This window comes from Notothenia rossii (assembly GCF_949606895.1).
Source record: "Notothenia rossii genome assembly, chromosome: 1".
NCBI lineage: Eukaryota > Metazoa > Chordata > Actinopteri > Perciformes > Nototheniidae > Notothenia > Notothenia rossii.
The window spans coordinates 93,369,748-93,385,072 of NC_136912.1; the positions used below are offsets into that span (position 1 = coordinate 93,369,748).

At 42.2% G+C, this 15,325-nt stretch overlaps 1 protein-coding gene across 1 annotated transcript in view; it reads left to right on the plus strand.

Moving 5' to 3' along the window:
* The window catches only part of faf1 (Fas (TNFRSF6) associated factor 1), a 111,635-nt gene that overhangs the window by 23,670 nt on the left and 72,640 nt on the right, over positions 1-15,325 (plus strand). The window contains exon 7 of the mRNA XM_079641107.1: positions 7,864-7,969. Within this exon, the coding sequence (XP_079497233.1) occupies positions 7,864-7,969 (106 nt within the window). The remainder of the gene's footprint in view (positions 1-7,863; positions 7,970-15,325) is intronic.

Below are 15,325 nucleotides of genomic sequence, written 5' to 3' on the forward strand. Positions count from 1 at the left end.
TATTTAGAAATGTTACAGTTTCTTTTTATATATATTATCATCACTAGATTGTACAAAGGACAACCCCTTTTGTTTTGTTGACTATCACAAGATTTTAGCCTGGATTTTTTAAGATTTAATTCATTTAGGGAGGCGTGTGGCGCAGTGGACTAGTGCGTTAGTGTTCTGATCAGGGGAGCACAGGTTCAAACCCCACTGCAGTCAGCATGTCGATGTGTCCCTGAGACACTTCACCCCAAATTGCTCCCGTGGGGATTGTCCACAGTATTGAGTATGTAAGTCACTAACAAGTGACATGTAATGTAATTTAAATGTGTGGATTCGGAGGTGGCAGTCGTTTTTTTTTAATTTTTTTAAAGCAACCCAGACCTATAGTTGATGAGTTTTTGTTTTGTTTTGATCAATTATGTGTTTAGTGACCGGCAGGCAAAGAAAGGTCATTTAATCTTATGCTTGAATTACAATTGGGTATCTTATAACACATGTATTCCGACTGTGTTTCGTTTGAGGTGTTATAAGTGGAGCATGGCAATACATTGAAGATAAACTCAAATAATGCTCTTTCAAATGAACGGTATGGCTATAATTGCACAAGGAATTAGTTTTGGCTCAGTCGCTTTCGAATATGTTGGTGCATATAAATACATGGATCTTTCTCTGGATTTGTGACTTACGGGGTTGGAATTGGATCATGTGTTGACTCTGCTGGCTCCGGGATCACTCATTGACAAACTGAGACGATGTTCTCATTGAAGCCAAAGATCTTTAGTGGCACGGTTAGAGATGGTGTTCGTAGTCTGGCCGTTTTGGTTAATCTACGCAAAAATATTCGGGAGATTTTGATAGCCGTGTTATTTAGGAGGGGAAAGTGTGTCTGATTCATAAGTTATGGTGATTTCAAACGAGTTAATCCCCCTTGAAATGTTGTGACAAAACCCTCAAATATTCAGCAGATAACTCATCACTAATTTTGTTTGAAGCTAATATAATGTGGAGGCACAATGTCCTCATTATTATATTAGTATTTGTTCTGATATCTCAAGTATTATGTAGTATTTTGTTTTATTAGTGAAATATGAATGTTATTCTAGAGATATTGGTTGTCTAGAAATATGATTGCTTGAATTGATGGTGTCTTGCAGTCGTATACTGACAGGGAAAAGATTATTTTGACGGTCTATTAATTAGGGTTGTACCCGAATATCCGAATATTCGTTCGTTGGAGTACTATTCGGGTTTCAATTTCGTTATTCGTTTTTTCCCTGTTTTTTTTTCAAATTGAATTGATTGAAATCTCCAATATCAACGTAAGAGCTTGTTCGGGGGGTGCTAACACTTAACCATAAATAGCTGCTGATTACTACGCGCGGGCCGAATATTCGCTGCAGATTACTACCGAGTCTCCGGAGCCCGAAAAATGGTATTCGGGACAGCCCAACTATTAATCAACTATCACTTTAAATGCTTAAAGAAAGGGACATAGTCTCATTTTCAAGTTCATATTTGTATTTATTGAGAGAAACACAGGGATTTTACCCTTTTTCAGACCATTTACATTCACTCAAACCTATATAACACAATACAGGACCATAAAAGGGCCATTTTGAATTTTTTTTTTTTTTGTGATGACCTATTTTGATGATTACAGATGGTATAGTCTTTATAAAATTGCCCGTTTTAAATCAGATATGCCCGTTATAATGTATGTTTTGACAATTTTCCACAGCACTTTCCCTTTGCTATTTTGCCTTTTATTAGCCATAGCCATTAATAACATATTTTGCCCCTCTCTTGTTTGTTGACAGTGGATTCCTAATTAAAATGGTACTGTAATTCTCCGCCACATTTCCTCGTGTTAGCAGCCAAGCAAGCATCCACATGTCCCCCGAACACTTGTAAAAGAAGTCATTTGGCAGTTTGCCGCTTCGCCTGCTAGTTAGGCTAAGTGGTAGTTATATTGTGTTGGCAGCTAATGGCCCTCATCTCCCCCGTCCTCTCTCTCCCTCGCCTCCCTCTCCTCGTCTTCTCACTCCCCCACTTACTGCTGTGTCTTTTTAGCAGCGCCGTTGCCATTTCTCCAAGTGTTATCGATATCATTTTGGGTGTCAGGAGCTCATTATCCCGTGTCAGCTATTCCGGTGGAGGACAGTCGGGGCTGAAAGCAGTGGGCGGGGGTCTGTGTGTACGCTCATGCATTTGTGTATGAATGTGTGTGTGTGTATGGTGACCCTGCTGTCATACTGGAGAGGATAGGTGACAGATCGCAGAGTATGAGGGGGGGAGAGGTTCCCTGTAGCGAGAGCAGACGAGCTGTTAGCATGCAGCAGTAAAAATAAACTACGGTCACACTTTAGATCCACAGTAAGAGCAGTTTGTGTGCACTGTTTGCAGATTTGTTGCAGTAGACAGAGCTCAGTGCCAGGAGAGGATTCACAGGCACGCACATTCACATCGCTTTCAATGCTTCCAATAAGCCACTTTTGAGTTGGGTTGATGACAAGCAACTCACATCAGAAAGACAAAATAGGTCTTAAGTCTTAAAAGCTGTTTTATTAGCACCAAAAATAAGGAAAAACAGACTGACTGCTTCCTGATATCACAAAACTTAATTGAGAATTAATTGGTGTACTTTCTTAATTTGCATCCTCAGGTGTCGAATACAAGGAAGTCCTCGACCACCTGACTTAAAAACACTTTCCATACGCAGCTGCAGAACTTAGAGATTTAACAAAACCCTTTACCCAATCATATATTTAAGTCAATTCGATTTTTAAGAATGAAACGCAAGACCCACTAAAATACAGCCGACATGCTTGTAATAATTAAATCATCAGGAACCATCAGAGAGCTAAAATATTTTTGTTGCTATATTACATTGCACTTTTAGAGACAGCTATGCATGACTTGATTATGATTTATGATTTGGATGCATAATCCAACACCACGTTGGGGCTACTGGGGGGGGAAAGGCCGCTGTAGGCTTAATGCTATAACACCAGGTGTCTACAAGAACAAACAAACTCTGATCAAATTATCTTAAATGATATGTTTTGAAGGTTAATGAAACTCCCACTGTCTCCTCTATATACATATATTTGCTAGTATGTAGTTTCAGTGTAGAAACGACCTCCCAAATTTAATTTCACAATGTTTATTTGCTTTGAATTGTTGCTGAGTAAAAAAATGCAAATGTCCCATAAATGCTAATATCCCATGCAATGACTTTGTAGAGCTTGGCTTCGTGCGGCGCACACGGCGAAACCAAACTGCCTGATTAAATAGCGCTGCTCTGTCATTATGATCCCGCTGAGCAAACGCCTCTTTAGTCGTCTTGTTTGATTAGAAATGAATGTCCAGGCTTTGGGGAGATTTCCCTCTGAGCACCAATCCGTCGCAGGTAGTTATTTAGTTAGCCATGTTAGTCCTGCAGTGGAGTCAAAGCCCCGGGCCGAAGGAGCTGTTTCTCTGTGGCCATGTTGATGACTGCCTGTGAATACAAGAGGGTGTTGAGGAGGACCTAATCTGTTGCATAAATGATGAAGGGCTGATGAATATTTCAACGGAGCGTGTTTCCTTCCTGGTGTGTCCTCCGCTCGGCTCCCGTGTTTACCCAGGAAAGGCTATTTTAATTTGAACTGGCAAAGAAATTTGAAATTGCAAAAATGATTCATTAGGTTTTGTGTGTTTTTACTGCGGCACCCTCCCTCCCCCCTCCCCAGCCCTTCCTCTCCTCCCTCTGTGTGTCAGCCATCAGATGCTTTTAAGGTAAGGTAGCTAGCTAGTCAGCTAAAGCAGCCCTGAGGGGAAGTAGCTAGCTAGTTAGCAATGCTGGTTAACTTTGGGACAAGATGGCAGAGCAAAACAGAGCAGAGCGCCATCGGTTCGACATTCTGCTGCTCTGTTGTGGATGCAAAATGTGGAAGAGGTAAGAAGTCCTTCATGACCTCCTTGTGTGTGTGTGTGTGTGTGTGTGTGTGTGTGTGTGTGTGTGTGTGTGTGTGTGTGTGTGTGTGTGTGTGTGTGTGTGTGTGTGTGTGTGTGTGTGTGTGTGTGTGTGTGTGTGTGTGTGTGTGTGTGTGTGTGTGTGTGTGTGTGTGTGTGTGTGTGTGTGTGTGTGTGTGTGTGTGTGTGTCTCTCTCTCTCTCTGGCAGTGCTAGTTTAATAAGGTCTAGAGTCTGCTCTGTGCCGCGGGGACTCTCAGCTTAGGCGCCGGGCTTACCTCAGAATGAAACCAATCTGTTTAGCCTGCTCCTCTCCCCTGCAAAACGCTCCATTTTCTCTGTCCATAAAGTTAAATGACATTTTCCTCCCGGCACCCGTATGCCATGTCAAGTACCTCCAGAGATGTTTCAGGCCGACCTGGATGTCACGAGTGTGTGTGTGTTGAGCGAGAAAGAGACCTCTGAAGGCAGAAGCAAACACTCAGACATCCACATCTCCCCCCTGCGCTGCTTCAAGGGCCTTCTTTAAAGGGGCCCTATTCTGCTTCTTCAGTTCTCCCTTTCCTGTCGTGTTATATGGGTTTCAGTGCATGTTAATGGTCTGCAAAGGCCTCTAATCACAATCACAACAGCTAACCAATCAGAGCAGACTGGGCCCTGGTTTCAGACAGGGGGTGAAAAGAGGTGCTGCAGCACAGACAGTATGAGAACATTAAGAGCCTTTTGAACATGAAAGCATGGAGACATGTCCCAGTCGAGACACACAATATGTACCTAAACATTAGCATAATATGTCCTCTTTAAAAAGACATCAGTGGTGAAAGCAGTCTAGACAAAACTACACTTAAACATATTTAGTTGTTTTGTTTATATTTGAAGCAGCAGGCCTCTTCAGACACGTGGGACATTCTCTCCTTCTCCCAATGTAATTAATATTTCGAGCAGCTTTATTTGTTCCATGGAGAGCACAATCTAATTTCTCAGAGTAAATCTTGAGCAGAACTCCACCCACGCGCGCACCAAATGGCTCGTCTCCGTGCCATAAAACCACTGATAAGATGTTCCTTCTTTGCTTGGAAGGACAGAGTAACACTTCCACTCAGTTTACCCTCTATCTCTGTCTATTTAGGAGTCTAGCTGCCTGCCAGCAGTGGCTCGGGACTGTGTCCAAACATAATCATGATATTAGCTAGATCCTTATTTATGTGTCCCTACCCCTTTCCATCTCCTCCTCTCTCACATGCACAAACATCTCTCTCACCCTTCTGCTCAGCCCTTATTACATATGCATCCTTCCTTCCCACTCCACACATTTCCAATCTTCCTCAGTTAGCTACAACAAACATTACATTTACATATTGATTTCGTAGTTTTAGTCAATGTAAATATGCTGTCATTACAGTAAATTTGAGCTTCTGTTAACATAAGCTCGTCCAGATCTGCGCAGATTAAGGGTGTGATTGCATAATTAATGTGTGCGCTACATATTAATTCCCCCGTCCCTCTCCTTCTCTCAACTCTTCCTCCTCTCCTCGGGTTCTGAGCCCTGATTAAGTGTCTGCTTCGGCCCTTAAGCCTCCCATTGATATTCAGCCTCACAGACCCGGCGTTTGCTCAAAACGCTACTTAACCTCACAGCTTATTGTAAATGAAGCTTCCAAAAGTTGATTCCCCACCTCCTCCTCCTCCTCCTCCTCCTCCTCCTCTCTACGTGAAGCACACAAAGTGTCCGCGGTGCATTCACAGCGTCTCCGTCACACCGTCCAGAGTCTGACCTTTCACTAAAGATCACGTCTTCACTGCCAGCTCTCTGCCGATCACCATTCCACATCCACATTTCAGACCAGTGGTTACCTGTGAACAGTGTCTTCATTTCACACCACTGAATGTAATATTAGGGATGCACAATTAAACATACTGTCATCAAAGTCGATTCAATTAATTATTAATACAAACATCGATACAGACAAGGTACCAGAAAACTAAATTAGTAGAAGCAGGCAAGTAGAGAGCTTATGAATCAAATCTCCTGTGAGTCATCATATTTCAACGTTTTGGTCAAGGAACCAAATATCATGGCATTTTGCTGCATACACACATACAGTTTGTACACACACACACACACACACACACACACACACACACACACACACACACACACACACACACACACACACACACACACACACACACACACACACACACACACATATACACACACACTCAAACATTTTCTAGAGAACAGCAGCACTGTGTGAGTGTGTTACAGTTAAATAAAGAGAATTACAATTATTAAATAATAATTCAATAATACATTTTAAGTTATGCAATTTAAATATTTAATAACTTTAGATTTAAATTCATTAATGAATTGAAATATATTGATGGTTCGATATAGGACTAAGATATAGGCCTAAACTAGTATATTTACATCTTGGGAATGTTTGCCTCTGAATCCTAATTTTAAAGTACATTCAGAGATTTCTTGAGGCTGCTTGCCCTTTCCCCAAATAATTTGTGAAACTAGATTACACTATAATCATCATAAACATATTTTTTTAAAGAAAGTCTAGTATATCATAATGTAAAATAATGACATTAAAGGTAGGGTAGGTAAGAATGGAGAGACCAGCTCGAGTGCGCTAATTTGAAAATAGGCAGCCAAAATAAATCTGCCCCTTCCTTCAGACTTCCTTACAGAGCCCCTCCTCCAACACACACGAACGCACACATGACCAATGAGGGCACGAGATAAGTTTGTGCACAGATGGAAGGCTGACAGGCAGGTAGGCCATCCAGTTACTTTAGCCGGGCCGGCTCAGATGATTGGTCGTGCTTTTTACAGCACCACGGCTTCCACAGATGATATTTTTTTTATTTATTGTCAAAGCACTTCAGATATTCATTGCTTTCGGGACGTTAAGAGCGTTCCATGGAATATAACAAAAAGATTCTTCTTTAAATCTTTAGGATATGTAGTTGTCAAGGTGCCGAGCGCTCTCCTGGGTTTCTGTGTAATAATAGCGGGCAGGTGTGTCAGCAGTGAGGCAGACTGACGGACCCCTGCTGTGACGGTGCAGGTGGTCTCAGCAGGGGGTCTCAGCGCCGCTCCAGCCAGGCTTGTTAAGACACAGCCAGAGAAGTGAAGTGGGCACCTCACCGCGGGGGGGGGGGGGTTGGGGCTCCCTGTGGGCCGCAGGATACCGTACAGGACAAGTTTCAGCCTGCCTTTCACATGACTGCGCGCCTCTTAGAATAGAATCGCTTAGTGTCATTATACAGGTACAGTGAGATGAGTAGAGCGACTGGTGCTATCGAAAATACAAACAACAACAAGAGACGTACAACATTCAGGAGAAGACAACATACAAACAACAAGCATTCATACTTCAATATGCAGGTAGTGATCATGTCTGCTTTTCTGTGCAGAGATTTGTATGTTGTTCAAATCAAATGTACCTACAGGTACAAATAAATAACCTTAACCTAATATATTATTCTGAAATGGAACAATTTGCATAATCTGTCCTTTACATTTGGTTGTTGAAGTATATTTTGATGCTAATACTTTTGTACTTTAAGTAACATCAACATTTTGAATATAGGACTTTTACTGGAACAGAGTATTCCTACACTCTGGTACTTCTACTTTTACTCAAGAACAAGATCTGAGTATTTCTACTTTTATTCAAGTACAAGATCTGAGTACTTCTACTTTTACTCAAGAACACAATCTGAGTACTTCTACTTTTACTCAAGTACAAGATCTGAGTACTTCTCCCACCTCTGCCCTCTCTTCCTCTTGCGTCTTCATGCTGCCTTGCCCATGTGACATATTCCTTATCTTCGTGTGGCCTTTCTGATATAACACTGTGTTCATCCCTACTTCTTACACCTTGTATGTTCTTCCCTCCTCATCCAGTGGTCTCCAGGAGTCGTTAAACCAGAACTTCCTGCTGGTCATCAGCCACCGGGAGGCCCAGAGGGACTATAGTCTCAACTTCCCCGGCTCCAAAACCATACAGGAGGTACGACACACACACACACACACACACACACACACCCACACACACACACACACACACACACACACACACACACACACACACACACACACACACACACACACACACACACACACACACACACACACACACACACACACACACACACACACACACACACAGTCTCAGTAACTCACACACACACACACACACACAGTCTCAGTAACTCACACACACACACACTCACACTCACACACACACACACACACACACACACACACAGTCTCAGTAACTCACACACACACACACTCACACTCACACACACACACACACACACACACACACACACACACACACACACACACACACACACACACACACACACACACACACACACACACACACACACACACACACAGTCTCAGTAACTCACACACACACACACACACACACACACACACACACACACACACACACACACACACACAGTCTCAGTAACTCACACACACACACACACACACACACACACACACACACACACACACACACACACACACACACACACACACACACACACACACAGTCTCAGTAACTCACACACACACACACACACACACACACACACACACACACACACACACACACACACACACACACACACACAGTCTCAGTAACTCACACACACACACACACACACACACACACACACACACACACACACACACACACACACACACACACACACACACACACACACACACACACACACACACAGTCTCAGTAACTCACCCACACACCCTCACATGCATAATATTATTGTACCTGATTCTAGTTTCCCGTAACACAGCTTTCATTCCGTTTGCCAAACATTGCTAGTCTATCTCAGCCATCGATTCATTATTCATCACAAATGATCACATTTCCGAGCACATAATTACTCTCACAGCTGCGGTCTGGTACCACCCCCTCTTTCTCTCCCCACTCCCCCTTTCCCTGCGTCTTTCTCCCTCTCTCTCAGCAGTCTAGAGGGCGATTTAAATACTGAACATTGTTTAATCTAGGCATGCGGGAGCAGTGGAAACAGACAGTCCATTGATTTCCCTCATAGGAAACTAAACAGAAGCCTCTGAAATATTAATAGTAACTCATACTGGACCCAGTGTGACGGCAGTACACTTATTGACCATTAGTTATTCAATTCAAATAGCTTTATTGGCATGACCATAATGACATATTGCCAAAGCTTTGTACAATTAGGACATATACATACAAAATGAAGAGTATATTATGTATACATGTTTTTACTCTCAGCTGCAAATGCATGAAAATACATGTGTGTGCTTGCTTGCCTAAATGATTAGATATGATAGACAAGACACATTCCATGAAAGGTTACCCCCACAGTGTGTGGCTTGCTGTCACAGGTGAGGCGCAATAAGCTCCCCGAAGACTGATCAGGTAAACGAGAGGTGTCCCATTACGGATTTAACCTCACATGTTAAGTTATTATCATTTGCACCATATATAGGGTTTATAGAAATATCAGTCTTTAGCTGTTTTGAGCCCCACGCCATCATTTTGGACGTTATGTTTTTGAGCTCTGTACAAAAAGTACAATTTTAATAAAACTGGGTGGCGGGGTGTAGAATGAACCGGGGAGTAACCGCTTACATTTTTGAACAGATACGTTATTTATTACTTATTCACATTGGGGCATTTGTGCTGCATTCTGTGGCGTCAGAATAATCAGAAAGAGGAAGTATTTAACAATATTAAATCACGTTTAATTGACCTGGTGATTTGCGACTGACTAATTAGTGCATAAACCATACATACAAACTCGTAACTGTAAGAAACCTGTGTGTACATTTCATTTAAATAAGCAAAATCAATGTGAGTGCTGGTGCATTACTCTTAATTGACCCATTCTTTAAATTACTACAACATTTGAAGTGTGTTTGAGTGTTGACTAAGGTGCAGTGGAAACAGGTGGAGTTCTTTTTAAAAGCTCATGGACCAACATCGGAGGATTCCCAACTAAAAGTAATCGTACCACAGTGTAGATTTACTACCGACACGTAAAAGCTGTGCATCACATACGTAACTTAAGCAAAAGTATTGGCAGACAAATATATTTAAGTTCCAAAGTGGCCATTTTAAAATAATACATATTATATCACTGGTTTGAAATGATTGATGTGTTACTAATAATAATAATAAGTAAGTTGTTATATTGCCAGGTATCTCCATCCCTAATAGTACATCATAGTGTATTAGCTGATTTCATTTTTGTGTTAATGACTCTTATTACGTCATAGGAAGTACGATATTAGCTGCCAAAATGTATAGTTTAATGTCTGTAAGTATAAAGTAGTATACAATGAAAATACTCAAGGATAGAACATGTATCTAAAAAATATACTTAAGTAGATTTTTTTGTACATTTTGTAAAACGGGGACCATCTGAGCAGCGTGCACCAGTGGCCTCTCCGGGGGTGCCGTTCGTTTGTTTTACTTCTTCAGAGTCTCCATGTTTTAACATCCAGCTAATTATTTACTTTCCAGCAGCAGCGAAAGGTGTTCCTCTTACGCTTCTTCGCTCTCTGCGTCCTCTCAGCGTGGGTGAAGATTACCCTAATAATAATCAGGCTACTAGCCGGGCTTGTAATGGTGGTAATTGAACAGATTAGTACAAACTGGAGGAGGCAGTTTCTCTCCCTCGATATTCCTTCTCCTCCTCCCTCCGTCTTCTCTCTCACCCTCTTCTCAGGCAGATGGTTTTGATGAGCACCCGCTGTGAACCTTAAGTGTTTCTGCTGGGATTACAAACACTGGGGAGGGGTCCCTGCAGTGTGGGAGGGGGGAAGCATGGACACAGAAAGGAGGCAAAGGACTGTTGGCTTGGTGGGGGTGCTGTAAGAGGCCATAGGGGATGGAGAGGGGACAATGTGGGCTTAAACAGGCCTTCATGTCGCGCTCCTTTCCTTACGCATGCTTGTCTTTAGGCATCTCAAGGCCCCCTGCAGGGAAAATGAGGCCCACAACTTTAACCTGCAAAGATCTGCACTCTGTTTGCCCCATGTTGACCAAGCTCTTTATTATTTACTCTTTAGCCAGGGAACCGGCGTCCTTCCTTTTTTATTGCTGCAACGTGTTGGCAAATAATATCAGAAACAGAATCCGGCTAATTGCTACGGAGGTTTTCAAATACGACAATTACTTTGGTGTAATGGTGCACAACATAAACAGTCAAATTATCATTATTATATTATTATAATAAACAAAAATAGGATTTTAAACCATATTTAAAAAAAATAGAAATGTGTTCAAAAAGCTTAAGAATAGAGAAAGAGAAAACTAATGACATATTAATGTGAAATAATATATACAATACATCCCTATTAAAGTGGAGAGGTTAAGAAGTGTAAATAATATGTTCATAGTTCAGAAGATTTTCCGACACATGTAAATAAACTCTTGACCACTTTCCACACTGACAGTGAAGTTGAATCTATTCTAAATGTTTATTCTAAAGTTTTGTGCAGAAATGGGCAACATTATCATATTTCAAACTTCAGAGGAATGTGTCTTGGTGCAAAGTATACTGTTTTAATAGGTGTAACATAAACCGAGAGTACACACTATGTAGGGAACACTTCTAAGTGTGTAGGACTCAGAGCTGCGAGCTACAGGTAGTCAAAAATAAATCTGTTTTAGGATCCATGTTGAGTTAGCTTGTCAAGATTTAAATCAAAAACAATAATAACAGACCAACACAACAGAGCGAGTCCTGACATCATAAGAAGACTTAAGAAGGCAACAAAGAAGTAACAGCATATTCAGTCGGCCTGACTCCCCTTTCTGCTCAAACTGTGTCCACTCTCAGACACATATGGACTCCACTACAGAGCACCTTTCTCTCCTTTCTCCCCTTTGTCTTAGCTGAAGACTAGCCGATGGTCCCTGCTTGTGCATATCAATGGGCATAGAGTCCTGTCTTCTTGTTTGTCTTTGCCAAAGGCTCTGGCTTTGCCTTGTGGCTCTCAGGGATCTGCCCTTGCCCCTCCCTTTCTATCCCTTCATTCTCCATCTTCCCCTTCTCTACCTTCTTTCTTCTCCATCTCTGCACTGTGTAGACTCTGATTGGCGTTACCAGACAAGAGTGTGGGGGTAAGTTGCTGGCTAGCTTCTGAGCTAAGCTGCAGAGCAAATGTTTGCCAGCGAAGTAGAGGGTAAGAATGGGGATGGCTGCTGGTTTCGGGGTGTCCGTGACCAGACCAGTTGTCCTGGGGATTTCCCTCCTCTGGGCCTGGGCCCCATCTCCACTCCGCAGCTGGGAGACATGGAGAGATACAGGGCTGCAGAGCTGAGAAGAAGGGAAGGTCGGATCGAATAAAATAATGAAAGAAAAGGCATCTGGCGCCTAAGGGAGACGAAGAAAGACAGCGAGAGAGAGCTTGTGACTGTTTAACGGAAACCTTTCCCCCTCTTTGATTCGCTTCCAGCCAGGGATTACAGGCAATTGGCATTTACAATGATTGGATCATTAATTCTGCCGTGAGGCGTATCGCCCAGCAGCCCAGCACCACAGCCAGTCTGACTCATGTTGTGTGTAACTGGCTCGTTACACCCCTGTCTCATCTCAACACACAAATCAACAGCTCCGTATTTGTTTCTAAGACTTGGATTTAAATCCTGCTCCTTTACATTTTAGTGTCTTTATATCCAAGTCGCTTTGGTGCCATGTTCTGCGGAAATGCGGTTTGGATCCAGCCGTAAAGTGCATGAGGTTTCAATACATGCACATATCAGATCTATGTACTATAAAGTATAAATATGAATACATGTATTTTGATTAGAGCATACACATATAAGCCGGTGCAGGGTTTATTACGCTTCGTACAGCCCAGTGTCATATATTCTTAAAATACTCCATTTTTAAAAAGCCAAACACGTTTTCAGCTGTTAATTCTCAGTAAATCTACGTGCTACTAAAACTAGTGAATGAAATACAATTGTGTTTGTTTGTTGCAGTCTCTGTATGTTATCAGTGAGATGGCAGCAGTGGCAGACAGGGGGCAGCATCACACTTTATTGCTGCTCGTATGCTGTGGCCATCACATGCAATGCTTTGCAACAAACACTGAAGCTACCTGCAGAATCACAGACGAGACATTGTGTCGCCCCGTGTCGTCGGTGGCGTTCGATATGTGGCTGCATCAGATTCTCCTAACGGCAGCATACCTTTCCTATGGTGTGTCTGCAGATTCTGCTTGTGTAGTTTCAGGTGTGGTTTGTCTGTGTTGAGTCCAGGTTGTCCTCTGCCAGGTGCCTTTCTCTGTCCGTCTGTCTCCCCCTTCCTCCTCCACCTCTCACCTTCATCCTCTCCATGGTGGGCGTCAGTTTGTTGTTTCTCTGATGCTGCTTTAACCTCTGACTGCTGCCTCTTCATTACTAGTGTTTATGCCTCTCCTTTCCTCCCTCTTTCCCCCTCTATTCATCTGCTGGCCAGCCGGTCAGTCAAATCCCTGTAGTCCGGCTGGTCAAACACAGATATTACACTCTGTAATAACACTGGCCACCCGCTCTGACCCCAGTCTGCCATCCTGGCCGTGGCTTCTCTTCATAAGAGAGGCAGCGAGCAGTGTGCTGTGGGATTTACGAGAGAAAGACAAAAGGGTGGACTGTGCCACTCATTTATTATTGTTCTTTTATTTGTTTCTCAACCTTGTTTGTACTTTAAATTGCTTTGCAGTGCCAGGCCCAGCACAAATGAAATATCGCTTCCTCAAGAGATTGATAAGTTTGATAAAAGTATTTACTGTTGCCTTTAATAAAGGGATACTCTATCATATTGTAATATAATCAGATCTGTAAGCAGCCCCTAATGTGTTCTCTCATACACCTACAGAAGTAAATATAAGGGCTGTGTGTATAAACAACAACAACAACAACAACAACCGTATCATGATTATTATGACAGATATTTCTATTATGATCACAAAAAAATGTCGTCTCATCATTTCAAAATATAATGAAATAGGCAAGTTTATTTATATAGCACCTTTCAACACAAGTGCTTTACAAAATTAAAAACATTAAGAAAATGGCATTTCAAAACAGTCATTAAAAAGCAAAGATAATCAAATAAACATTAAATACATATGTTTCCAAAAGGATCTGTCTGTACCCATTAAGGATTTTGTATTAAGTCTGAAGTAGAATACTAGCACCATAATGCTTCAACTGGATATTGGATATATCACAAATTGTGTTTACTGCGATATGCATGTTGCAGATTGTGACTTTGATACCCCTAGTACATTTGCAGATGAAAAATGTACCGGTAGTTGAAATGATAGTTTTAAGAAGAAGGACCCAGGCAGAGCACGCCCCCGCAGTCTCCTCCACTCAGTGTTCTGCAGCTGCTTTCCTGCTTTGCTTGACATTGGCTTTGACTTTGTGTTTGTAGCGTATTTAAGTTTCCACCTCCGTGCCCAGCAGCCCTGCACATGCCCAAGGATCCATCTCTCTGCAGTGCTTTTTACAAAGACAGGATTTGACCCGTTTGCACAGGGATCTTCGCTCCACAATTGACAGTTTTCTCAGCATCAGTGTCCAGCGCCGCGGGCCCTCAAAAGGCCGAATTCTGCAGAACAAATGCAGTAGAATCCACGGCCGCCAGCGCTCAGACGCCGACGGGGGCTTTGATCAGCTTCGGCTGGCGCACATCAGGCTGGCGTGAGGGCTTTAAACCAACAACCCAGTGGACGGTGTAACGCGGCGGCTGGCTGCTAACTGTTTAAAAGCATGGAATGTTATTAAGTGATGCAGATACAGCGTCCGCGCATGAATGGGGAAAGAGAAATACTGTTCATTTCAGAGCGTGGGGCTGTTGTTGCTGGGCATTAGCTGTGGCATCTGAAGAATGCTGATAACACTGCCTGTCGTTTTTTCTTTTCTTTCTCCTGCTCTCCCCTTTTGACTCATCTCCTCCTTCATTCTCTGCCTCCATCCTCATGCTGCTGAATGGAGGGTACTTTGATGTTGCCCCAGACATTGTATATACTTTGATTTAGCCCCAGACATTGTATAAACTATTAAATAAGGCATTTATAGTTATGTTATTACTTCATACTGTCTGAGATGGTAAATAGACCTAAGAAATGTAATTGAAATATGCATTAGTCCAATATTAAATCCACGTAAGCACAATATCTATTCAAAGGCTGAATATGTGTTTAAACACCATTTTGAATCCCTGCCTAATTCTACAGATTTAACAAAACATATATTTATTTATCACCGTGATCATTTGAATACGTTTTTAAATGCTAATGTATTGCAATATAAATCTAAAGTTAGTAATTTAACTATGTA